This window comes from Ambystoma mexicanum, chromosome 1p (assembly GCF_040938575.1).
Source record: "Ambystoma mexicanum isolate Mex_15411 chromosome 1p, UKY_AmexF1_1, whole genome shotgun sequence".
NCBI lineage: Eukaryota > Metazoa > Chordata > Amphibia > Caudata > Ambystomatidae > Ambystoma > Ambystoma mexicanum.
The window spans coordinates 1,236,156,673-1,236,184,329 of NC_090921.1; the positions used below are offsets into that span (position 1 = coordinate 1,236,156,673).

The 27,657-nt window shown below is 47.5% G+C and overlaps 1 protein-coding gene across 1 annotated transcript in view; it reads left to right on the plus strand.

Annotated features, from left to right (window-relative positions):
• Positions 1–263: 263 nt before the first annotated feature.
• NDUFA4 (NDUFA4 mitochondrial complex associated) overlaps positions 264–27,657 on the plus strand; it is an 85,825-nt gene continuing 58,431 nt past the window's right edge. The window contains exons 1-2 of the mRNA XM_069604966.1: positions 264–448; positions 12,833–12,921. Coding sequence (XP_069461067.1) covers positions 407–448; positions 12,833–12,921 — 131 coding nt within the window. The 5' untranslated portion in view covers positions 264–406. The remainder of the gene's footprint in view (positions 449–12,832; positions 12,922–27,657) is intronic.

Below are 27,657 nucleotides of genomic sequence, written 5' to 3' on the forward strand. Positions count from 1 at the left end.
TTCAAATACATAAACTTGGCATCAAAACTATAGTTTGGCCAGAAGCCTCACTTCAATAGGCTGCTCTTGAAGATAATAATCTAATCTGATCAAATAAGGAAGTGTTTTCAATTTTGAAAGTTGAACATTTACATTTACGAATAATTATATTCGTATTTGTTATTTTCTTTTAAAAATAAAATATTGTCTATTTCCGTTGTTTGAATCGACATTTCACTAAATTGACACCAATGCTCTCTCATTGCGCATGCTCTCTATTTTCATTTCCTATTAATGTGACGTAATTCCGGTCATGTGGTACAACCCGTACGTGCGTTTCCGGCAAGTGACATTGGTAGAAGTGCGCTAGGGCTATCTTTTCTGCGAGCAAGCAAGGGCACGGTCGTACCGGGCAGGCGTCGCCATCATGTTCCGCACCATGCTGACCCACGCTAAAAAGCACCCGAGCGTGAGTATTAGAGGAGGGAGCAGAGGAACACTGGCGCTGCCGACTGCAGGGGCCTGGGAATGCATTCGAGCTCCACTATGCAGGGGTGGTAAATGGTGAAATCTGAAATTAACGGGGGACTTCAAGGTTGGCACTTGTTAAATTATAGGTGTGCGCACATATGACGACCAAATAGCAGCACGTAAAACGCTGTAGCAGTCCTTCTCTTGCTCCCCTTCACTCTGCAGTGGCAGTTGTTGTGTGTAATCTTCTTTCACTTGGACGAAATATATTGTAGTAGGAAGTGGTTACACTTCAGTGAGTGCACGGTGTTTTTATCTTCACGTAAACTTGGTACCCCTTTGAGAATTCTTCTACGGCTAATACCTGCACAGCCTGGCTGCGTTGTAGAGCAAGGTTTACGCTGTTGCTCAACTTTACTTTCAAAGACCAATAGACGACGGAGTACCAAATCGGATGTCATTAATGTCAACGAGCGCCACAGCAAGGTTTTTATGTCCTCTGACTAACCTTCCTATTCTTTACCCTTGCATTATAGGGAGATTACAGTGAAGGACCTTCATATGGACGTCACCACGTGAAACTCATTTCAGTGGATTGGCCATTTTATGATTTGGATTGACCAAGGCACTCGTTTCGATATTGCCGTTTTAGTTTTGGTAATGGGGGACACCTATAAGTTGAAACTAATAGGTTGGAGTACATCTATGAGGGAATAAAAGCCTCTACTGGTTTATTTACCCACCCATTGATGACTGTCAATGTAATCCTTATGGCCATTTCAACTGCTTCCCCTCGCCCCAAACACATCTCCTCATGCGGTCTCTTTATCAAACCGTAACTTCAGAATGCCCGCTTAATTGTCTGTCCGTGTTATTTCAGCATTGTCTTCTGAGAGTTATTTGCTTAACTGAAGTTCTACATGCTTGCTGGTATAATTAAAACCTCTTAAAGTGTACCTTTAGCGACTTGAGTTGGTATGGGTGTCCTTCGCTGATGTCCACGTGAAACAGACATTGGTAAATCGAACAGTTTTTGCTTGTCTATAGTCATTAGAAATGCATTGGCCAGGCATCACGTGCCTATGCAAATTCCAAAACTTTTGGCATTGCCAATACCTGTATATCATGTGCCTCTAGACCTGCAGGAGGGAGGTGTTTCTAAAGCATATTCAGCAGCAGAATGTTGTCGTCAATTAAGTGTGGTTGGTGGGTTTGTATTATAAAGGGGATACTTTCAGGGATCTGATTTTGCAATGCTGCTGTTTTCAAGCTAAAGGCAGATCAACGTTAGTTAGTAAAAGTATCTGACAGGAGTGCAATGAGGTGAATACAATAGTAAGTGCATTTTTGGTTGTTGTGTTGACACAACTATCACTGCTGTGCAACGAGGAGTAGCAAACCTATCGACCCGCTCACTCTTCTACGAATCAACAATGATGCCAATTATTATAAGGATGAAACTGGCAAGTTTCAGAGGTACCTTGTCAGGCCATACAGGTGATCCCAGTAGCAGCCCAAAGAGCAATAGTCCAAAAAAAGGAGTGTCCAATCAAGGTTCTACGCAAACATGTATACTTTAAACACATGGTTATGCAATATGATTGATCTAATATTGGATGCAGAATGTAACTATAGCAAGCAACTGTAGCATGGGTGCAAGGCATTGCAATGTCTCAAGGTTAGTTCTTGGTAGCAAACGTCCAAATGGGTAGTTCTTGAAGATTTTATGGTCCCACAAGTAGAACATTGGGGGTGGGGGGGTGAACCCCCGCCAAAAGTACATTATCTGTTTTTGGGCAGTTTGGTATCAAACGAGGCTTTGAGATGCTGTCTTTGCGATTAGCAATAGGTTCAGAGGCAGCTAGTTATGCTGGTCCAGGTGTTAAATGTAGCTTTGTGATGTTCAAAGGCAGAGTTCGAGTGATGCAGTTGTGAGCCCACCAGGGCTGGTTCGAGACAATGGTTACTCATGGGTCAAAACAAGTAGCGAAATGCATCTGTTCAAGTTGAGGTCTGCTAAAGTGACCTTTGTGGTTTGGTGTCTAATTGAAGTCTGCAGCAGCAAGTTGTCTGTAGCAGCAAGTTGGTGTAAGTCGAGCCGGTGCCATGTTCTACTGGTACAGTTCGACGTCCAGCTATTCCAATGAATACGAAACACCAATCCAAAGAAGTTTGAAGAAAGTGCCAAAAGCAGCACCACATGCCTTTGTGGTTCAAAGGTGTTCAAACACTGTAGGCGCATGTGCTGGATGGTTCAATGCTGCAGAATACAGCTGCTTGGCTTGTTCTGATGCTGCCAGTCCCAATCCAGTAGGCCGGGGGAGCAATCTTTCCTTTTTGCGCAAGGCCCTGCAGAACCATTCACCTCCATTGAAGATCATGGGTTCCTGTGCAGATCTTGGTCCAACAGGTCACCCCCAATGCTCTGTGGATGGGCATGGAGCAGAGCCTGCGTCTGCCTTCACCTCTAGCAGAGGGCTTTGGCAAGGGCTAATCTCCCAACAGGATACACCTATTTCTGTCCTTAATAGTCTAAGATAATGCTGGAATGAGCCATATAATGATAAAAGCAAGTCTGCTTTAAGGGGTCCAATCCGTCAAGTGGGTTAGCCTTCTTGCATCACACCGAAGTGCTTGGCTCTGCAGGCAGTGTACATGAGGGATGGATGCCCACAGAAAACCAAGCTGGAGAAACCTTTCTGCTGTGCCTGACTGTTGACATTCTGCCCCTTCCCAAGCCTTCAGCTTCAGACGCCCTTTAGTAGGCAACACACTGGTTTGAATATGGCCTATTTATTCTGGGTGTCCTGCTTTGAAGCATGGTTCCTTGGATTCCTCCTGCTGGGTACTTTGAGGGGTGTTTCCTAACCTGCCAAGGGATAATGGGTATGCAAAAGGGGAAAACTCGGGAAATTAACCCAAAACGGGTAGTTGCGCACAAACTCAAAGTAAATACTGTAGTTTGTCTTAAGACTAGATCTCAACAGGTTGCTGCAGTAGTGGGCCATGGAAGGGTAATTCCTTGAAACCCCTTCCTGAGGTAAAGACTGCAAAAACAAGTAGGGAGTGCCTCACTTGCTGTGCTCCTGACTCGTGGTTATCTGTGAAAAAAGAATATATCAAAAGAGAAAAACATCACAAATTACATTGAAATCAAGGGAAAACTGATAAGAGTTTTAAAGGTCCATGGTTTTAATCCACTGAAAAAAAGCTCATGCCCTGTTTTTCATGGCTTTTTCACTCCGGCTATGACCTAATCCAAGGGTAGTAAATATTTACCTCCTGCCAAAAAGCTCAGCAGTGGATAGACTTACTTGGCTCTGAGCAATTATTAAACTCCAGGGGCCACATTGTCGTAGATGACTTTAATGCCAAATTAGGGCACGTTTGAGTCCGATGAGGAGAGCAGTGTCTTGGAGGAAGTATGTGAGGTTTAGAGTTGGCTACCTTTTATTCCTAAACCTGGTACTCAAGGTTGTGCCCTGCGATCCATTTGCAGGGAATACATTCTTATTGAATTAAATGGAAGGTTTCCAATCACCACCCTTCGGGACCCATGTTTGCTAGTGGAGGCTGTGTATCAACTATTGATTACTGTATAGTGGACTGTTGGCAAAGATTGCTAGCTTTTCTACTAAAAAGGGTAGAACCATCAGCCAATAACCACTGATACCGTATGCACATGCTTCTAATTCTGCTCCCATAGCCTCGGCAGTGGGAAATACTATGAAGCTTTCGTGGCAGCATCATATGGTAGAATTTGGCGGCAATATTATCCATTACACCTTGGCCTGCAGCATTAGAGATCTATCTTGGCTGAAACACCCCCAGGTGCTGGAGTAGTGCATATGTATGATTAACCTATTGACACTGTACACTGCATGCACAGCCTGATTAACCTTCAAGCTTTTATGAACAATAATGGAATAAGGGGCGCACCCCGGTTTGATGTAAAAAGTACGTCAATGAAGAGTAAAATCTATACCCTAAACCAGGTCACGACAAAGCATACACATTTTTTGCGGGAACTCGAGAGATTACAAGAAATTATTAACAAAAGAAAATAGACGGCGCAACCAACTGGAGCTGGCGGTCCAGACGAATAATAGCAAACCGTTCTGCAACTTGGTTGTCGGAGGCTTCGCGGCCCCCTGGAAAAGTGGGATGGAGCTTATCGGCTGAGAGATGGGAGAGCCCATTTTCAGGGGATTTTTCCAGAATGGCAACATGGCATCCCTGATAGTAAGCTCTGTTTTGAGCACCTATGACGTAAAGTTTAGTGCTGGGAGATTGTCCAAACTGTGGAATCCCTACCCCTGGGTAGAGCTGCAGGCCCAGGTGGAATTCACTGATATTTGGGGCTTCTCGGAATGGAGACCGATCTATTTAAACTTTTCAATGCAGTAGGCTCCTCTGTGGTACTTGTTCCTTGCCCCCATTTTTAAGAAGGGGGACCGCAGTGAACCCAATCGCTACAGACCCTTTTCACTGGTTGATATTCCGGATAATGTATTTGCCAAATGTCTACTATCCACCGAGCACTGGGCCGATTTGGAGTCTTCTGAAACAAGACTGGTTTCAAATGAGGTTATTCAACAATCAACCATTGCCTGGTGCTCTCGGCTCTGATAACCACTGCTTGTTCAGAGGTGGGAAGCTGTATGTGGCTTTTATTAATCTGGAAAAGTTTCACTCTCCCAAGGCAAAGGCCAGGGGGAAAGCTAGCTGCTTTAAAAATGCTAGTCCAATTACTTGATCTTCTGCAACTGCTGTATGGACATGATTGCCTCGGTGCTAGTCTCCTCTGAAGGCAAGCTGTAGCAACCATTTCGAACTAACAAGGTTGTGAAGCGGGGATGCACCCTAGCCCCTTTTTTAATTGTATATTACTGATTTCAACCAAGAATACACAGGAACCCGGGTTAACCTACCCTCTTTGAATGGAACTACTTTTGACTCTTTTGTAGACCAATGACACTGCCCATTTCACCTCCGGAGCAGAGCCAGCTCTATGCCAAAGAATACTTTTCCTCCATTGTCCTGAAACAGAACAAATTGAAGACCAAGTTGATCTACTTGGCCCATTGAAGGTGAAAGGATCGAGGTAGTAAAATCCTACTGCTACCTCTTACTCGTCACTAAGAACGGGAAATAGTCGGGGCATGTCACAGCTACTGCCGAAGGCCACACCAAGGTTGGGTGGCCAAATGTACAGTGGCTGCCTGCTAGATACATGTTTGGGGGTATTCAAAGCCAAGGTCCTTGTGAGTGAGATTTAGGGCTATACCGATTGCACAGCTCTAGAAGATTCAGTATAGAATCTTGAGGCGCCCTGATCAATGGCCTGTCTGTGTAGAACTAGGGATCTCGCCAATGATGTTCAGGCACAAATTACATTTATTTATTAAAAGGTTTGCATGGACCAGCCAACTACTCCAAGCCTAAAGAAGGTGGCTGGGGGAAATCAGGAGATTGCTGTTGCTCTCCCCCCCCCCCCCCAAACCCCTAACCAGGTTAAAATATCATTGGTAGAATGAGTGATATTTATTGATGACAAAATGGAGTATCCATATATATGGATTGCCCTCCCTTTTTCAATCCTTGCTTAACTTTGTGACTGTGGTGAAGCAGAAAGCAGTGTGGTGGGATCTGGAGAGGAACTTGAGGATGGCATGCTCTCTATCTTCACTTGCCCTGCTCATTTCCTTTTGTGATCCCACGCAGTGGGGTGGTGATATTTTATCTGATCTGGTGCCATGACCAGGCTGAACCGGCTACCATTGGCCGGATGAGGTGGGATACAAACGTAATGTCTAGGAATTGCAACCAGGGCAGGGTGGAGACCTGGCACAATATGTAGATCATCGTGTAATTCTTTTAAAAGTATTACATTTCACAATGATGCACTCTGAATTCTATATAATGTTTAGGGGGACTTCTATTTTCTATAGAATGGTATTGATTTTTGGGTGTGTATTTACAATAATGGAGTAATCTGAATTTTAATGAAGTACTTAAATGTTACTGTTGCTTCTAATTCTTACTGGTCCAAGATGGGTGCCCAGATAGAAAGCCACTGCTGGAGCTGTACCACATTTCGGCAATGTTCCTGGATTTGTTCCAAAATCCAGGCATCCTTGGTGCCATGCCCTGTTATGTGGATGTCCTTCTAGAGCGTGGAGATTGACCTTGTAGGGGTGCTCAAGTCGTGAGAAGCAAATTGCAGAATTGCCACTGAATTCCACTTCCACCTCTTACGCAGAATAAGCATTGCGGTTCCACCGCCATTTTTGCGCAGAGCATGGTGTTTTAGTTTCCATGTTGGTTTCATGTAGCTAGATTACAAACCTTGTGCAGGGTTTCAATTTGTACTAGGTACATGCAGCGGCACGAGAAACTTCGAGCTGCTCCTTCATGCCTCCGTGTGAACCCTGCACAAGAGAGTTTGCACAGCTTTCTGGTTCCTGCAGCAGCACAAGCAATGACTTTTCGATGCGTGGGAATGGCGGAACGCTAGCATAAAGCAAAGCGGCACTAAATCGGACAGATTTCACCAAGCCCTAATTTGTGTCCAAGGGAATGGTTATCTTGGTGGGAGTTGGCAACCACACTAGGGAACTTGACTATCAAGTTGGTATTTAAAGAGAATACAATTGATTAAATTATAATTCAGCCATAACGGTGGCTTTTAATGAGCAATACAATTGTATACAAAACATTCCAGTAGTTTAGCAATTCAGGATTTTGATGTTCAGTTGCCTGAGAAATTCCTTTGCGTTAAAACTCCCTCAGGATTTTTTTTAATGGTAAGCCACAAGGTAGTTGGATGATAAATGTGTTTACCCTTCGTGTAGAGGCTCCTAATGCCCCCTCGCCCCACCCCCACCTACTTGGCTGACTTCCATAGCCTGTATGCAATTCTCTTTATTTCTTTTTGGAGTTGATGCTCCCCTTAAGAATCCTTTTACATTTATATCTAGTGATGCTGCAGGTATCCACGTTAAGCCTTTGGCTCCAGGTTTTCCCATCAATCACTATCTTGGCACCTGTAGCCTTTATGGCTAGCTTCCGTTATTTTTTTGCTTCCAGTTAATGCTGGATGCCCAAGGGCTGCTTTGATCTCTTGCTTATCCAATCTTATTTCAATTTCTTGGTGAGTAATGAGTGAGTGCTAGCAGCAATACCGAGGCATCACGACAGAGCAACATAGCAATAGAAAGACTTATGGCATGTACGTTCCAGCGTGGGGAAAAGGCAGTTTCACTGCCTTGTAGGCAGTTTTTAGTGGCTATTGTGACCTGTGCATCTCAAGTTTTAAATTGCAAAGTAAGCCGTTTTATGTACACCATCCTTAGAACACTCATGAAACTTAAATAGCTCCTGGTCCGAGGAATTCCCAATAACCAGGAGCTACTTCCTGCTCCATGTACATTTAATTCCCTGCCCTGATGCTATTACCCAGGTGAGGGTTGTTGGTTTGATTTATTTTTTTCACTGTTCCACAGGAACCCAGGGGCTGACTTGAAACTAAAGCATCATCTCTTACCCCTCCAAGACTGAATTCCTACTCCTCGCCAACTACACACAACACAAGACAGACCTGGCTATCAACCAGGGACCTGGAGGGCTCACCTCCTGCACCAAGTCACTTGGGTTCGACATCGACAAACTCCTCTTTCAAGACACACACAGCTAAGAAAACTTGGACTGCTTGGTATCGGCTCTCCCTCCTGCGAAAAGTCAAGGCCGCCTCTCTCCGGCCAGCTTTAGATGCACTGGTCCTTTGCCACCTGGCTGGGGGCAATAAGGCCTCCAATCGCCCTCCCTTGTGCCCCTGAGAAGCATTGTACACATGGCTACATGCTTGATCAAGGGTCTGCGCAGATAAAATAATTACCCCTGCCCTCCTCACCCAGGCCCTCATCGACCTTCTCTGGCTCCCACTGCACACATTACTTGAACCTCATTTGGCACTGGATTCTTCCCCGCACTCCCATGTGCAACTTCTCAAAAGCCTTCTGCTGACAACTACTGCCCTATTTCCATTACCCCCTTCCTGGGCAAACTTTTTGAGATGCTGGCCATCTCCTGCTTATCCATAACACTGAATCTGTTGGTTGTCTAGATGGCCACCAGTCTAGCTTCAGAGCTGCCAGAGGCACTAAAACGGCATTCGCTTGCTCTCTAATCTCGATTCCAACTCTCCTTCTTGACCTTTCCTCTGCCTTTGAGCAGTCCACCATGCCACCCTGATAAATCCGATCTGGCATCGCAGATCAGGCTCTGGATTGGTTTGTTTAATCATTTATGAAGCGCCAACTTGCCAATGGGCCTCAGAGCACTACAATACATGCAACACAAAAAGATAATCGGCATAATAAAATAAAACGGAAAGAAAATCAGTCAACGATATTTAGTCCTGTGGCGATTGAGAGCCCTCCCAAGGAATTACTACAAATTAAAAAAGATGGAAGATTACCGCAACCAGTAAATAGTCGGAGCCCCCTGTCAAGGACCACTCCTAATAAGTCTCTGCAAAAGTCTGAAATCCTGTGTTCTAATACAGCTACATCTAACTTTGGACGGTAACCAGGACGAAACTTTACTCCGTAGGCCTTTCCGATATTCACATTAACAATCGCCATGCTCCTTTTCTCTGCAACTAAATATTAATATGGATCTGCAGTCTCGGCATTGAAGCCTTACTAGCACGTATGTGCATGTCTCTTCAGGAAAGACGTGTTGATTAGATCATAGAGAATCTAATTACTGGAAGGTTTGAACAATTTACACTAGCATTAGTTAGGCGGCATGGCTACACCAACATCCAGGCCATATGGCCTATCACCTACAGGAGGCAGATCCTTAGAAGCCTAGATCACAGACCAAAGCTAAGTCGGTTTGGCAGCCTACTTTACTGATCGATCCAGCTTGAAAATCCATGACATTACAATCTGCCACCCTTCTATCCTAATTTTCCACGCTGCAGTTCGTAAGGGCTTCAGTGATAACATTATTTATGCTATTGATGGGAGATTCCATTGCATTTTTCAATGCCAGGTTTAGACTGATTTTCCGGGTAGAGGTTTATCTTCACACTGGCTTTGAGTCTCGTTGGAGAGTCTCTATGGGTCCCTTGTTGTCACTCTGCTGAGTAGTAATCATGGAATTTTTCAGATCCTGGTTAATCTGTTCTGAGGAGCTTCAGAACTGATTCTTGTCTTTCATTTTGCATGTGTTGGTCACTTCTAGCCCAAACATTTTTATGCAACGATCACGTGCTTTTGAGGGACACCCCCCAAAGGCTGAGCTGGTCAGCCCTCTTGACATTCCAAGATGAGTGGGAGCTTCACTATGCCATTTATGCTTAGCAAAGGGAGAAAACCTGAAGAGCTCAAAAATGGGTTTAGCGGTCTGCTCTGGTGACCGCATTCTTGTGGAACGTAATTAGTATAAGGAGATGAAGAGGGCGAAAGCAGGTAAAAGCCTCTACCCCACCCCTTCACCCTCCAAAAATAGACTATATAGTTGTATAAAAGAAATGGCTTTGGCCTAGCACATGTCAATGCCGAAAATGGCTTGAGCTCAATCCAGCGCGTGAGCACACAGCTAGCTTTCCACTGCTAGCACGCACTGAGGGGCCCAGCTCCACTACCCTCACCCCAAAAGCACACTGCTCAGTGTCGGTAGTAGGACTCGTATTCGGGTACTATTCTCCTAATATCCTCACCAGCTATAAACTGAGGGAAGTGGCTCAACAGAAACCCGATGCTAAGCAGTCCCTCCCCAGCGATCCCTCTGCACCACTGACATGGGGCCACCTTCCTCAAAAACACTGCGGTGGCTTTCCAGTTCACAACTCCAAATGGCGGTCACGCGCAAATGGCTGGGAAAGGTTGGAGGAAGAGACTTGGAACCGTCAGTCAAGCTGCACCGCCTAGCAGCTGCTTCCGATGAATGCAGGATCAGTTTGGCATGTGCCAACAATAGATGCTCCTTACTCTTGGACTGGCCTTCCCAGATACAACTCTGCCCTTTTCTCCCCACAATCTCACTCTCCACATGCGGTGTCCCTAAGGGCTCTAACCTCTCGCCTTAACATCTACCTGGCCCCCCCTAGATCTCACCCTTCTCTCATGACTTCGTGTTATGCGGATGGTACAGCTCTCCTTCAAACTTCCCTCGTTCTCTCCCATTCCCGACTGCCCGTCTGCTATACCAGCATGGTGTACTAAGGATCTCTACCTTAATGCCAGTAAGACAAGATCATTTTCATTGGCGCCCCTGCTCCCTCTTTACCTCCCACACTATGGCTGCCCTCCATGGGCCCACTCCGCTCACCCTCCTGAGGCAAAGAAATCTCATCTTCCTCCTCTCTCTCTCCTTCTCTCCTCACATCACAGACCTTGCCAAGAAGGTCCACTTTCAGTTGCACCTCCTCAGGCATTCTCCCTTTCCTCGCCCTTCCTGAGAAAGTCAATGTCTCGAGCTCTGGTCCGATCTAGGCTGGACTACTGCAACAGCCTCTTAATCAATCTGCCTAACTCCTCCCTTCGCCCCCTTCAACTAATTCAGAACAGGACTGCAAGACTTATCCTTGGCCTCAAGCCCAGGGACTGCATCTCTCCAGCCATAAAATCTATCCACTGGCTCCCATTTGCTGTGAGTATAAAGTTCAAGAACTTCTGCAATTCCCCCGGACCACCTTCCCCCCCCCCCCCCCCCAAAGGCTTTCTGGTGTATGGGACCCTGCTACATCCAACTCTCTCCCTAAATGCCTCCCTGCCAGAGCCCTTCGGTCGCGTAACTCTTGCAGATCAGCCGCTTTTCCAAGTCCAGCTGGAGAGTGGGGGCTAGATCTTGCTCCTTCATGGGTGCCATACTCTAGAATGACCTCCCTGCCCTTCTCAGACTGAGTCCTAGTTCCAGAAGCTTCTCAAGACCTTAATATATCTTCTTCCATCGCTCCCCCTCCCTGCTAATGTCCCTGTCTGCCTCTTGACTGGCTACCTGGTTCCTTCCGAGTCTTACAGGGCACCAGCCGCCCGCCCCCTAGTGCAGTCTTCCCTTGCACTTGGTCTCCCCTGAATACCCCCTCCCTGCACTAGCCTGGCTGCGCCTTGCACCCTTATAGCCCTTCATCCCCTTACATTGCACTTAGCTTGTGGACCTTCCTTTCTGTGCACTCCCTGCTTTCCCTGGCTCTGTCCACCTTGCACTCGCAGGTCCACAGGCCCTTCCGTGCTGACTTTAGCCAGATTTGGAGTCTTTTCTGAATGCTGGCTGAAATATTTAAAATAAATGGTAGGTGAATGTAGACTTCACAGCAACACATCTAGTTTGTCTTCTTATACCTAAACTCTAGTGTGACACCATTAGTAGTGAACATCTGGACAGGTTGGCTGCTATGCAAAAGTCATTGGTATGCCTACCAGCAATCACTTTTTTTTCTTTTTTCAGATCTTCGACAAAATTATAGGTAACATTTAATCTAAAACAACGTAACACTGGTACTAATGTTTACAGTAGAATTAAGCATTTGAATCACTTAACAATTCCAAGTGATCAGGTTGCCAACAGAGCAAAACGATAGTAATATCAAAACTGTACTGTTACATCTTCAAAACACAATTAACATAGTTATAGATTCTTTGAAGTCAAAAAGAAACTGAATACAAAGATGCACACAAATATACGCACATCCACCCATATTAACTTCCGTTTGCATGCTTTTGTTTAGATCTTCTACCATACAGATCATTAAATGGCGTCCAAAGAACCAAATACTCCTGATTTCCTCGTGTGATGCATACATTTCTCAAAATCCAATGACAATTGCATATCACTCACCCAGTTCTGCACTTGTGGTTTTTTCCTTGTTTTCCATAGTTTCAAGTTCTGTTTCACTGCCACATCAGAGCTTTGTCAATCTAGCACCTATATCTCTTGGCAACCATGCACCTTCCCCTATCGGACAGAATTGCTGAAAAGGCTGTCCTAGGGAAGCTTATAGGCGGGACTGTGTCTAGCCTGTCAAGTAAATCTCCCCAAAAGCCAATTGATCTCCTACAGTTCCATAGCATATGAATCGGCGTCCTTCTCATAAGGAGTAAGTTGGATTTTAAATTAAGGCTCACAGATCAGAACATTCTGGGTGGCTTATATTGGACGCCGGTGCGCGTGTGCTTGATCTTTTAGACAATGAGACGTGCTGGGAGTGTGGAATGTTATAAGTCAAAAAATGACTACAGCACATTTTGTGTGAACAAATGTGCTTTGAGGAAAATGGCACACGTTAGCCAGTGCCAATTGGGCTTGTTTTATGAAACTTCTGCTGTTGAAATGAAAGGTATTCATCTGCATTCATTCTATTCTTTTCTAGTTGATCCCTCTGTTTGCCTTTGTTGGGTTAGGAGCTGTTGGTTCAGTTATGTATGCACTGCGGGTGACTATGAAGAGCCCTGATGTCTGGTAAGTGTGAAGTTTGTATGTCCTTTTTAAAAAGCAGAACAGTCCGTAAATCTAAACCTTTAGTTGAAATTCATTGTACTTGGTAAGCCACTGCACCCCCAAATTGCTGGCACCACATTGCTATTCTTTGAGTCACAACATTGCTTCAAAACTAACGCAGTACGTTTTCTGAGCACATCACTTTTTAACAGCGAAAAACTGTGTACTTCATGCCACCCAGATCTTTATGAATGTAAGAACTTATTACATTTGTTTGATAGTTGAGCCATCAGTCTTGTTTTTACACGCAAAAAGCCAGAGGAAATGTATTTGACTGAATTTGATTTAATGAATGTAAAGGCAATAAGCAATGTCTATTTCTTGTCCGTTACCTGGCAGCATCGTATGTCCCATTTAAAACCGGTGTTCATTCTACTTCAACACTGCATACCGAGGACACTTTGTTGGTGGCGCTAGGCACATAAATCTTCTTGATTGGGGACATGGACAACACGTGGCCTTTGTGCCCTTCATGAATCATTATTCCAAGGTTGGTAGCACTGCATATTTTACTCCCATCAACCCACTCCTTTGCAGCTACTTTGAAGCCTGCGTGTAGAGGTTACGTTCTGAGACTGAATCCTGCATGTAATACTGCGCTGGAGCTGTGGCTGCAGATTTCCAAACAAGCCAGCTTTCCCAGTTGGGAGATTGGGAAATGGGTATGAGCTTATGATGAATGACATTGCTGGAGCACCAGTGGTCCAGGGATGAAGATAATCAGTCAGCCCCACACCTCTAATACACAAGGCATCCGAACAGATTGGAAACGCAAGCAAACTTTAGACCACCATGTCCAATTTTGGTTAACGTGGAATGGCAGGCTTGTCTCAGATAGGTCATGGATCTTTGGTTAGTTGCAACACAGAAAAAATATTTATTACCCAATGATAAAAGGGACTATACAGGCATGGTTGTACACAAATATCTGTTTCACAACAGATGCTCTGATTACTTACCGGTAATCTTCATTACTCCTAGTCCTACTCTTCCTCGTCACAGTACTTACTTCATGAGGCACCCGCCTCCGACACAGGACCTTCTTCTATTTCTTTAAATCCCTATAACTCCTCCCCCACATCCATGTCACTCAGTTTCATATTACCAAGCCGGAGCATGGGACCTTCCCCGCAGGGAGGGTGAGGAGGGTCGTCAGTACTGTGACGAGGAAGAGTAGGACTAGGAGTAATGAAGATTACCGGTAAGTAATCAGAGCATTACCTCCACGTCCACTCTTCCTCGTCCCAGTACTTACTTCATGAGGTATACCAAAGCATCAACGGGGAAAAGGTCCCAATGAGACAGAGCCAAAAACAGTGCAGCAAAACACACCCACAATAACTCTTAAATCACATCCCCACAGACAAAAACTCCAACCACGAAGGAACCAACCCCCGAGTGGGAGAAACTCAACCCATAGCGGTTGATGAAAATGCCTAGACCAGCCAAGGCTGCAGCCATACAAATCTCTTGCAGAGAAAAACCCTCCTTACATCGGGCCAGGAAGCCGCGAAACCCCTGGTAGACCGCCCCTGATTGTGCGCAGGCAGGCCAGAAGCCACATAGGCCCTAGAGATCACAACCCGGAACCACCGGAAAATGGAAACCACAGATGCGTTATGCCCAGCCCCAGCCAGACCACAAGCAATCAGAAGACTATCAGATTGGTGGAAAAGGCAAACCAAGCCAAATACTCCAACGCGTCCCGCCGGACATCAATGTTAAGCCGAGCCACCTCCTCAGGCGTTCTTGGATCATGAAAGAAGTCAGGGAGGACCAGACCCTGAGAGGTGTGAAACCCGAGAGACAACTGAAGGGAGAAACTTCGGACCACACCCCGGCACCACCGAGTCTGGCAGCACCCTCAGGAAAGGAGCGTGACATAAGAGAGCCCCAATCTCCCCAAGCCTACGGGCAGAAGTGAGGGCAATAAGAAAAGCAGATTTCAGTGTAAGATGTTTGATATCAATCTCGGAAATGGGCTCAAAAGGAGGCCCATGAAGGAACCGTAATACAAGAGGGAGATCCCAAAAGGAAAGCCCTTTATCAGCACAAGGAAGGGAAGAAGAAAAACCCTGGATCAACTTCCCCCCCAACACCTCCCCATCCAAGTGACCGTCAGAGTCCCCCAAAAGGAATTTCATGGAGGCCCGCTGAGAGCAAAGCCTGGAAAAACTGCCAGGCCCCTGTCAAAACCCCTCCTGGAGGAACCGAAGGATAGCAGAGGCCAGAACGCAGGGGAGGGATCCCAGACTGCCCATACCAGTCTCGGAAATGGCCCCAATGTCTGCCTAACACCTTCAGAGTGGAGGGTCTAAGAGCATCCATTTGGACTCAACTACAGGATCTGAGAACCCCTGAGATATCAACCTAGACTGAGCAATAGCCACACCGCCCATTGCATCCGGTGGAATTCTAACCGCAGATCCCCTTGAAGGGGACACGGCCACCTCGGAACCAGCCAAGGTTCCTAGGAACGAAGCTCCAACAGAGAGGGGAGCCAACTCCGGCGGCACCAGAACAGAGCTAACAACAACACAGTCACCCTGGACACTCAGATGTGCCAAACCACCCGGGGCAGAAGGGGAATAGGCGGAAAGGCATAAAGGAAAACCCCAAGGCCACTGTACAGAGAGGGCGTCCATCCCCCAATCCCCTCAACCTGAAACCGAGAGCAGAAGAGGGGAACTTCTGCTGAGGCCGGGGATGCAAACAGGTCTAGAACCAAGGACCCTAATCTGACACAGGTCACCGCAAAGACCTGGGCCAACAGGACCAGTTCTGCAGAGGAGTGAAAACCGATCTGAGAAGATCTGAAAACCGATCTGAGAAGATCCGCTTGAACATTGTCCACCCTTCTGATCCGTGAGGCCAGCAGATACACCAGATGAGATTCCTCCCAGGTGCCTATCAGCGCTGCCAGAGCATTCAAGGAACAGCCGGAACCCCTTTTGCAGTTCACATATGCCAAGGCCGTCGTATTGTCCGATCGGACCAAAAACCGCCAACCGTCCAGCAACTCCTCGAAGTACACCAGAGCTTGCACAATGGCACAACTCTTGCCAATTGGATGATCACCGGCTCTCCCCAGATCTCACAACCCTTGAGCTGAGAGGACCCCCAATGTATACCCTTTCTGCTGGTGTTGGTAGTAGGAGAGGTCACAGGAGGAAGGACCATGCACACCTCAGCCTGTAGACCTGAAACCCCCCGCCACCATAGCAGGGACACTCGCAGCGCTGGGGACACTGAAAACAAAACTACGAAAGCCGAGATGTCGGGAGCCAGTGGGAGAGAGTATAAGACACCAGGAGACGTAACCGAAGACAGGCTCAAGGAACTGGAAAACATGCAAGACGCCACGTGCCCCGTAACTTCAGCAACAGGTGAGTCGAGACATACTGCCTTCTGAGAACCCAGCCCAGAACAGCCAGCAAGCGCCCCCCCTGCACAACATCCAGAGTACGCTCTCCCCAGACGTCCGGACAAGCAGTGCAGGGTCTTGAGACCCATAAGCAGGTGACACATCCTAGAAGGCATTGGGACCAGGAACACCCGCAAGTAGAAAACTTGACCCTGAACAGGGAGAGGAACGGGCAAGACGGTAACCCACAACAACCGTTCGGAGAGAACGGATCCCATGGCCAACTACTTGGACCGTCCTAACCATGCAAACCTGGACAGGAGGAGACAGGAACGGCAACTGATACCCCCTCCAGACGGATCCCATTACCCAGGAAGCCGAACCCCACCGGTCCCATACACCTCCGAGAAGATAGAGACGAGGAGCCAGGGAAAACCGCCAGTCACTGCACTTGCACCAGAGGGAAATCACAGGACGTTGAAACAGGCCTGCGCCACAATATAACAGCATGCTTGTCAGCCCACAAAAAGATTTGACCTATCAAAAGGAAGATACTGGACAGCCCAGAAGTCCAGCAGACTATGGCCCCCTCAGCCGACAGAGGAGCCACCAGGCTGGCGTCAAAAGGGCAGAGTACTGTCACAAAGCGGGGCAAAGCAATCCATCCCGGATAGCCGACATCAGAGGCAACCCCCTACCTGAGGTATGCCTATACTGGAAAACCCACTGAAGTGACATCCCCTCCACCGGCACCAGGGGCTCTGAGAACCCCTCTAAGCACAGACATGTGCCACCATGTGCCCTATCACTTCCCACAAGTCTGAGAGGAGGCGTGAAAGCAACACGTCAGCACCGGAGGACCTAGGGCCTAAAAGAAGAGACACTGGGAACCCCCTGCATGGCCGTTACTTCCATGATCATTTTCCATAATCCCATGCCGGACAAGGGAAAAGCAAATCAACTCCTTTGACTTTCCCTTGCGCAGTTTAGAGGAAGAGGACAGGACAAGGAGTCTGCGTCCATAGCTAGCACAGACCCAAACACACCACTTGACTGAGAGGTGGCTTGAGCCCTGTATCCAGTAGCTGGTAGCCCCATGCTCTAAATCGTTCCAATGCATCGGTCTAGGAAGGATGAAGGACCGAGTCAGCACCGCTGAGACTCGAACCCGAAGTGTAGACTATGCCAGGCCGGTACCCTTCCGGCCGCTTGCAGATGTTTCCAAAATCTGCGCCGTATTCACAGGCAGCACGCAAGGAATGCAGCCAACATCCGGTGCATACTGGGCTGTGTGTCTGAGGAGCTGGTGGTATGTGACATGTCTGTGACAGAACAGAGCCCCGCACTTTCAAATACTCTGTCACAGTCACCCCACGACAAGAAGCAGAGAGTCCTCACAGCAAAAAAGGAAGGCTAGCCCATACTGCCAAGTGCTTGCCATCATTTCCAATAAAGATGTGTACACAGAGCACGAGGTAACGGCCTTTCAAAGGAGTCAAGATGGCCATACCAGCAAGAGAGGGGAAAACATCCAGCACAGTCCTCCCCTCTCCTTACCTTCCCCCAGAGAATGCAGCTGACATCCGGTGCATCCTGGGCCGTGTGTCTCTGAGGAGCGGGTGGTATGTGGCATGCCTGCGACAGAACAGAGCCCCCGCACTTTCAAATACTCTGTCACAGTCACCCCACGACAAGAAGCAGAGAGGCCTCACAACAAAAGGGAAGGCTTAGCCCATACTGCCAAGTGCTTGCCATCATTTCCAATAAAGATGTGCACACAAAGCACGAGGAAAACGGCATGTTGAAGGAGTCAAGATGGCCACACCAGCAGGAGAGGGGAAAAATATCAAGCACAGTCCTCCCCTCTCCTTACCTTCCCCCAGATAATGCAGCTAACATCCGGTGCATCCTGTGCTGTGTGTGTCTGAGGAGCGGGTGGTATGTGACATGCCTGCGACAGAACAGAGCCCCCGCACTCCCAAAGACTCTCTGCCACTGTCACCCCACGACAAGAAGCAGAGAGGCCTCACAACAAAAGGGAAGGCTAGCCCATACTGCCAAGTCGAATCAAGATGGCCAAAACAGGAGGAGAGGGGAAAAACATCAAGCCCAGTCCTCCCCTCTCCTTACCTTCCCCCGGGCCGTGCAGGACCCGGGACACAATGCTCACGCTGCGGTCCGGAGCCCAGCAAAGAACCGAGCGAGGCAATCCAGCTCAACTGTGACCCCAAGCCCCGCAGGGGGCCCAGGAGCAGTGCCGCACCTGAGGGAGCCGAGGGCCCCGCCACACAGCCCCCCCCAGGGGGCCAGCAATCGGTGCTCCCCAGTGCCCCGCACCGGGAAGAAAAAGTCCAACCTGCCGGAGGCAGGAAAAATTTAAACTGAGTGACATGGATGTGGGGGAGGAGTTATAGGGATTTAAAGAAATAGAAGAAGGTCCTGTGTCGGAGGCGGGTGCCTCATGAAGTAAGTACTGGGACGAGGAAGAGTGGACGTGGAGGTAATGTGTTATAGCACAATATGAAATATGACACGCCCTGTAAAGGAATGCAGAGGACAGACCATTTCAAAGAAGGGATGCACTCTGGATACTGCCAGGAGGGTAGTCGGTATAGTAAATAATGCAATAGTTCAGGGATACTTGCTTTCTACACAAAGGGAAGCAATGGGTCTAAAATGTCACATGATGCCTTCACCGAAGTACGAGGGTGGACGGAACCACTATGTACCTTGTGCTGTAAGTTCTTGGTGCTTGACTGGGTAGGGTGGTTTCAGGGTGATTTGCGGGTGTGGGTATCTGCAGGCAGTAGGGGGAGCAAAGCTGGGGGAGCAAAGCTGGACAGACGGTTGCAGGCTGGCCTACACAGCTGCTCGGGTCAAAAATTGTCTGTGCCATTGGCGTTTCTGAAGCTCTGGTCGCGGTGTCTCGGGTGGCTTTAGCAGCTGTGGCCTAACCTCATTTGGTTGCAGCTAGACTGTCATCTTAAGATGGTAGATGCTGATCTGTGTACTACGCCCCCCAGGGGTGTCACGGTATTAGTTTTATGACAGTACGATAACCTTCTTGCCAAATGACAGAATATCATGGTTATCGCGGTATAGCAGGTGGAGTTAACCAATCTTAACAAATAAAAGGTCACGAATTGTCAGATTTATCATGACAGACAAAACCAGGCACCCAGGGCCAGAATTGGACTTTTCAACATACTTTCCACTGAAATGCCACCCCTTGCTTCCACCATGTGGGCAAGGGGGGGGAGCCCTGCTGCGACTGGCAAAGCAAACTGAATAGCTTTTCTTAAGTCATTTAGGCTTTTAGCTCCCCCCACTGGCTAATGGTGAAGATGAACATGTTTCCATCTTTATAACCTGCATGCCACTGATCAATGGAGGCTGGTGGTAGTATACGCTTGTGCGCATACACACACGCTCTCTTTACGGTACAGCCTTTAGTTTACTTGAGGGCCAAAAGGGGTTCAGTAATCACGGACATCTTACCCTTTGGTATGGCAGCAGGGAATACCCACAGATGAGTGAATTTCGCGGTGTGACTTAATGTAAATTCAATGATAGAACCACGGAAATCCCCCATTGTCATGTTTTTCAAACATTATCCATTATATATAAACCCCAAAGTAAACCCTTTTCCTTCTTGGCACTGTATTTATTCTTCCTATTGCTAACATACTGATTTTGTGTCAGGCACATGTGGTTTATGGAAAAGCATTAAAAACTGCTCCAACTGATACTGCTTGGCAGATGGCACATCCAACAGTGCAAGACCAAGACTGCGCAGCACTTGCTTACTGCAGCCTTTCCAAATCAGATTGAAAAGCACACTTAACGGTATACCGGTATAAACAATGTGACGGTTATTATTGTTCAAAAGTGGTTCACGGTATCTTTAACGGTATACCGTTGCATCCCTTCTGTCTTTCGTGTCAGTCTTTCGTGTCTGTCTTTAAGGGGAGCAGCCCAAAACTGAGGAGTTGAGGCAGCTGCCTTGTGCTTGGTTTGGTGCAGTTACTCTCTGGCACTTCCCACCTATGAAGCTTGCTGTAGAGCCTAGCGGGGTATGCTGTGTGCTGGCTCGGTACCACTTCTGGAGCTGCTGGAGGGTCCTCTTGATTCGGTATCTCCCTCTGGTCCCTGGGAGATGTTTAAGGGAGGGCAGATGTAAGGCGGACTATACCTTCAACAAAGATTCAATGCAGAGTTCTTCATTCTGATTCTGGTGAAGCCTTCAAATCTGCCAAGAGGGGCTCTGCCCCTTTTTAAAGCAGAATGGTTTGGTGTAGGCTTAAGCCTACCTTAATGGACCAATCCTGGGTCCCAATAATCTCCTTTATGCCTGAGGTCATAACCAGAGTGCTTGGCATTACATGTTTTCACAGATGTTTTCTGTTGCAAAGTTCCACCATAGTCATGGCTGTTGTGAGTGAAAGGGTCTATCCGATTAATGGAGCCAATTGTTTCCTAGCTGTGGCGAGACTTGGCTCTCTGGCGCTGCCAAACCACACTCCTACCCTCTGAATGGGGTCCCCCTGTAGGGATGACTACTGTAAATCCTCAGTCTCAGACATTTCACTGTCAGTTGATACTGAGGGCGGGAGCTGGCTTCAGGTTGGTGGTGCATAAAGGGTGTTGGGGTTTCCCTCCTTACTGCAGCCATACCCCATGTGGGCCTGTTTGAATTAAACTGATTAGTTTGTGAATGCTGCCATCAGCTACATGGCTCAACACAAGGACATGGCAGATCCATGGAGCCTTCGTTAATTAGGCTGGCCATGGGGCCTCCCCCAACCCCACTTCTGGAGATGTCATGTACTGCCTCAGTCCACACCCCACTGTCAGATGCCAACTAAATATGACCATGGGGCACTGCGCCTGTGTCCACAGAGTACACAGGGTCTGTGTATGTCATGCAGTGAGCATAGGAAAATGTGTGTGAGTTTACCCCACAAGTTTTCCGGAGGTTGATCTACCACCTTTAGTTTCAAAAAGCCCAGACGAGTGCACAGCCACCGTGCGGATGGCTGAATACCCTCACACCTGTGTCTTGGTCATTGGTCTCCCTCTTTCATAATCTGTTTTGCAATCTTGCAGGCCTAGAAGTGTTTCTGAAAGATAATCTAACTCTTCAAAGCTTTTTAAATCTTTTTTAATTGTATCAGCACGTTATGTACAGGCCCTACTGAAATAGATCGGGATGTAGTTGATCTGCTGTTGCTTTATTCCAGTCAGTGGTATTAACGTTGTTGGGTTGGAAAGGAAGATGGTTTTGGGTTTCACAGCAGGAGGAAAAGCTGCTTACAACAGAACTTGAGCCAATTGCTCATCTGACTTCTCCTTGGGGACCTGCCAACTGGCACGACATTCTCCTAGCTCATTGCAATGACTTTGCATCAGAACCTGCAACAAAGGAGGGAAGGTCATGACCACCATGTCGGAGGACAGCATGAATAAAATCACTTGCATTATAGCAAACTGCTCATAATCCAGAACAGAAGCACAGTTAAACAATCTTTCTCTGCAATTGTGCCCCTGTCATGCTATCCTAATACTGCAGCGTATGAGCGGACCTTCCAATTCTACATGATTCTTGGGTACCATACTGCCAGAAAATCCAGGAATCTCTGCCTTAATGACAGATATTTTCCTATACCAACCCTAGCAACAATATTTCTGCTTGCCACTCCCCATGGGTACTGCACCCGCCTCATCAGACTAGGTATATAATCTAGGTATACTGTCAACACTAGACTCTGCTACAACCACAAATGGACTTGCCTGCCCAAAAATAACAATGCCAGCTCCACATCCTTAATCTTGTCCCCCGTTTGGAAGTGACACACAATGGAGGTAACAAAAGCCCCTGTCCTCTTTTTGCCCAAACTATCTAGAACTAAACTGCATTTTATCCACTATAAAACGGCTGAATACTAAAGACTAACGCACACAATGCTCTGCATTACTTTCTGGATCCTTCATAACATTGCTCTTCAACTTATATCGCAGATTAGCGACCTAACTGCACACAGGTTCAAAAGATTGAAAAGCAGAATATTAAATTCTGGACCAACCTCCTACAGCCCTGAAAACAGACTATACCCTTGAGGATCTGTCTCCATGAACAGATCTAACTCTGATATGCCCTGTATATTAACCTTCTAAACCCAACCCCCTCCTCAATGTCTCCAATGCTTTACTGGACCACACTTGTATATTATGACTAGCACTTCTGCCACATTTAACTGTAACCTGGAATTTGTCTAGCTTGACCTTTATCTGACAAGTTACTATGTCCACTTGTTCTGTTTGTTGTAATGTGAATAACCTGCAAGCCCCAGAATTATGCCACCAATATTGCCTTCGTAAAGGCATCAACCATACTTGTTAACCCAACAATCGGATCTCGGATACAGACTTTAAGCACACTACTTAGAATCGTAACCTCCTTCCCTTCTTGCAATCCCTTGTCTGTATGTCACACATTCATAATGTAAGGTTTCCTGTTTGTCCCTGGCACTTTCTGGCATAATACCTGCGAATTGGCACATATAAGTTGCTAATAATTGGAGACTTCTAAAGGTGATCTACATGCATTTAACTGCAGGAGGGCAATCCTTTGGAAATGGGGCACTATGCCATCGGAAGTTAACACCAGTTTGAGTTGGCAGAGTTAGATTGGGGGTTATATGCAACTGTATACTCGATTGTCCCTGGGGACAAACGGAGAATGAAGCCGAGAATGCCTGAATAACTTGAATATACAATTTGAGTGACATGTAAAGGAGAAAATCCCTTGTAAAATGTAATGAAGCTAAAACCGCGGGTGGGCAGAGCATCCATGTTCGTACAGCTGATGGTGAGAAATTAAGACCCGATGACAGCATTAAATGTCTGAGTTCAATTCAATGTTGGTTGTTGCAGAGCTAGAACAGTCTTATTTCGAGCAAGGGAGTGGGCAGTGAAGACTCGTGCTGGCTGAGCTAAACAGGAATTTGAGGTGGTCTCCTGAATAACTGGGCAGCGTTTGGTGGGGCAGATGGCCCAGGAAACAGCAGAGTGGGGGAAGACATGCCGATAGGTGTCTGAATGTAAGCCTGCTGAGGGTAACGCATTCCTCTCTGCTGTCAGTAACAGTCTCCACTGTCACTGGAAGAACCAACTTCCTTACAAATTGTACCCGTGTGTCGGTGTCCTTGCCTGGTGCGTTGGTCTTAATTGAATGAATAGACCAGTACAAGTAAGCGTGCAAGGGCCCACTGTCAATGGTGCATGTGAAAGCCTGAGCTAGCCGCCTGCGGTGGTCACTAGAAACACTGCAAAGACCTTGAAGGGGGGCGTGGTGAGGGGTGGGGTTTGATGCTGTCTTGATACCTGGAGAAGACAGGTGGAGCAGTCCTGTGTACCTGGTCATGGTGGCACCTGGAAGGTGGATGCACCACAGCTTGTATGGCCGGAATGGGGGCCACCTAGTAAGTCCTAGCTGCACCTGAGACCGACTGGTAGGGGTTGTTGGGCACTTTCATGGCTATGGGTTGGAGTGAGTAGCCCAGGTGGGAGATCTGTGGCTGATGAGGCTTGATGCTCCCCTCATTGCTTAGCTGGATGGCAATCAGCAAGACCCTTCTGTCCCAGGTTGACTTGGTGGACCTCAAATGACCTGGGGTGGACTTTGCTGTTAATGGCAAATAATTGGAGGGTGTGCTAGTTGAGGCCAGTGTCCTGCAGTGCAGCTTGTGGGGTGCTGTGGTTCAGGTGGAAGTCCTGGCAGTGTTCAATGCTTGTCCATGAATGCTGGTAGGGATTCTCTGGTTGGAGTGATAATTTCTCGGTTGGGTGCTCCCTCTCCCAGCTTTTCGGTGTTGTCAACTCGTTACTTGAAATGCGTCTGGATGTAGGTAAGATACATGGGCTAGATGTGAGCTACTTTATTCTATACAGTTTGTCATTTGTAGGGATAGTGGAACAATGGGCAAGCGGACGACTGAGCATCCCACAACCAGCATGGTCTAATACAACTGAACTAACTGCCACAGTATGGCTGAATACTTGCATGAACCCTCCACAACCCCACGCTGACGCACAGCAGGACAGAATATAACGCTCCTTCTATAGAGCAATCAATGAATACCCTCCCTCTCCGATCCCTATTTTATTTAACATTTGTTGTACACCCAGACCCAATCACGGCGTATTTAGAAGATTACTCAGGCTTAAGGTTACAGGACAGTTAGCACAAAATTACAATTAGGTAATTTCAGTACAAAATTACAAACTGTACAAACTTAATAGTTATTGGTCGCTTTGTACACAGGAATAAGCTTGGTGGTAACATTAACAATAGTTCCATTTGTTCTGTGTTACAGGGGCAGTGGTGGCAGGAATTAGAATTTATTAAATAGCCACGTTTTAAGGAGTTTCTTGAAGTTGAAGGCTCATTGATTATGTTGGCTGGCAGTGTTCCATATTCTTGGGGCTGCAACAGGGAAACTGGCGTTGCCAGTTCTAGTGTTTTTGAAGCGCGGTATATTAAAGTGTAAGTTGGCAGTGGATCTCAGGGTTCTCATTCTTTGCGATTAACCCTCAACTGCCATGGGTTTTTCCCCCAGTGCCAAGGCCTTTTTTGGTGATTTCCATATGTCACCATTCAATGCCTTGTAACTTTTTTGTTACATGAGATTTTTTGGCCAAATTTGGCTCTTCCCTGTGTTCTCCCCCCCCCCCCTCCCCCCCCCAGGAATCCTAGGTTGCTGTAGGGGGATAGGAAAAACCCAAAAAGGGCAAATATTTAGTTTTTTCTCCAAAAAATGTGGATAAAATAATGTACAAGAAGCCTGTGGTTTTTTTAATAGCTAGGAACAAATGGTTTGCTGTGCTGAATTCCCCAATTTCCTGGCTTTCAAGAACAGGTTGAGTGGAAACGAAAAAACATTATTTTGATGTGGTTTTCAACCGTTTTGTGGGAGGTAGGCAATTTTGGCCATTTTCTGCCAATTGGACATGCATGGACGGAATGGAAGAAAAGGGTAGGAAAGCCGAATTGGGGGACAGAAAGGCATATTTCTAAAAAGTAGACAACATTCCAAGTTTAGAAAGGGGTAATTTGCATAGTTCAGGCAACAACTAGGTAGGGGAAAATGCCATAAATTGTTGGGGGGGATGACACAAAAAAGGTATGTGGTGGACATGGTTGGCTTGGTACAGCAATGGCTTCTATGAATTTTGAGAAAAGAAATGCTCCGCTACGTTCCCCCGACTACTGCAGTTAGGAAAGCACACATTTTTTGTAGTGTTTTACAAAACAAGCAATACCACAAGCCAAACACTGAGCCATGGTACACAGGAGTTTTATGCTCAAGGCCTGAACAGACACACTGAGCATGTGTAAATCGGGGAAAACCAATGTGGTGAGGAACAGCAAGCATACATTTTTTTGAAAGAGCACAGGCAGACCTTTTCAAGGGTAGGTTACTTGTGCAGGTTACAAATGTGTATGGTGCCTAAAGCAGCGACTAAATGTAGGTCATATTTGGGAAATTAAAGGGTTGTGTGACAAAGGGCACCAGCAAATGGGTCAAAACGGACTGAAAACCACACAAACGCAACAAATGTTATACCTTCCTGCGTTCCCACAGGTGTACGGTACCTCACGTGTGCGTGCACCTACCTGGGTGCCAAGGGGAAAGCCTAAAACACAAGTAACCCCCGGTCACTTGAATTTCTCACTCTGCAGACGGGCACACCATAAAGATATGGGCCTCAGGCGTCCAAGGCAAACGGGGAACCCCATGCATTTCCAAAAAGAGGACGCCCGTGGGAATCCAGAGGTAGGATTTGCACAAATCGTCCCAGGATTTATTACCCAGGCACCCCACAAAGTCCAAAATGTGGGAAAACTCATTTTCTGCACATTTCACTCGGCTCACCCATCGAAACACGGCGCCAACACATGGCCTACTTTCCCACAGGTGTCCCAATGAAAACGGTACCTCGCATGGGAAAGCCTAAAACGCAACCCCAAGTCTGTTTTCACACCTGAATTTCACACACTCTGCAGACGGGCACATCATACAGATATGGGCCTCGGGTGTCCAAACCACCAAGGAAAACGGGGAACTCCCATGCATTTCCGAAAAGAGGACACCTGTGGGAATCCAGAGGTCTGACTTGCGCAAATCGGCCCAGAATTTATTACCCAGAACCCCCGGCAAAGACCCACATGGGAGAAGAGTGCCCAAGGCCAGGGATATTACCGCCAACTTTGCTGGAGCCCTGGCTTCCCTGTTACAGCTTCTCCCCACCAAGGAGTCTCGGCAGTGTGCCAATACCTCCCCGAAGGGAAAAGCTGTAATGCAGCCCAGCCGCAACTCCAGGACACTTGGAGGTGATGTCCCTGGCCTTGTACATCCATTTGCCCTGTGGGTGTACCGTCCCCTAGGACAGCAGCAGCTCCATGGAGCCCCAGCAGGATCCCCATTCCTCCCTGGAGGTGACATCTGTAACGTAGCACAGCCAGAGGTGGAGCCTGCGCTTGCAGACTGACAACCCACCTGGGAGGGATGCGCTCCCAGGGAAACACCAATGATCTGGGGGCAGTTTGTGGCCTGCCCCTGCAATTGTGTTCCAGCCCACCAACATATCTGCCCAGATGGACCATTACGACCCACACCGCCAACAATCCAGCCCCAGTCTCACCCACCCCACTGACAGTGGGCCCTAACCATAGAAGAATAATGAACAATACTCACATAATGTTGCAGCTGCTCGCGTAGGGAAAGCTGTAAACAAAACAAACATGTTACCTACGGTCACACCAGCAAAATGTAGGCAGATAAATAAGGGGGGGGGGGGCTGTCCTGCACTCCTCCCTGGCCTCAGGTGTCCCTTCCTAGGAGCAGATAACTGGTCCCAGGGAGGGCTGCGTGACATGGCACCCACTCCATTGCGGGTGGGGGGCAATCCATGCACCATCACATTAGAAAATTCCCTGACCCTTTGGGGTGCCCCACAGCCCCCCTAAGAAGCATTCCACCATTTACTTTTTCCTTTGGTAACCCAACTCCCCTTGGTGCAGATGGCACACCAATGTGCCAATCTGGCCCTGGGGTGCCCAAACCTTACTGCCCCACCCACTGGGGGCCTATCTCACCATTTTTGGGGGCCCTCTCCCCCTCACCCCAAATGGGTGGCGGGGGCACCTCATGCAGGCCTCCCTGGGCCTCCTACAAATGGCTGCATGAGCTACACCCCCCCTCCATTTGGGGGGAGGACCCCATTAATTGTAGGACAGGCCCAGTGTGTGGGGCAGTAAGGTTGGGGCACCC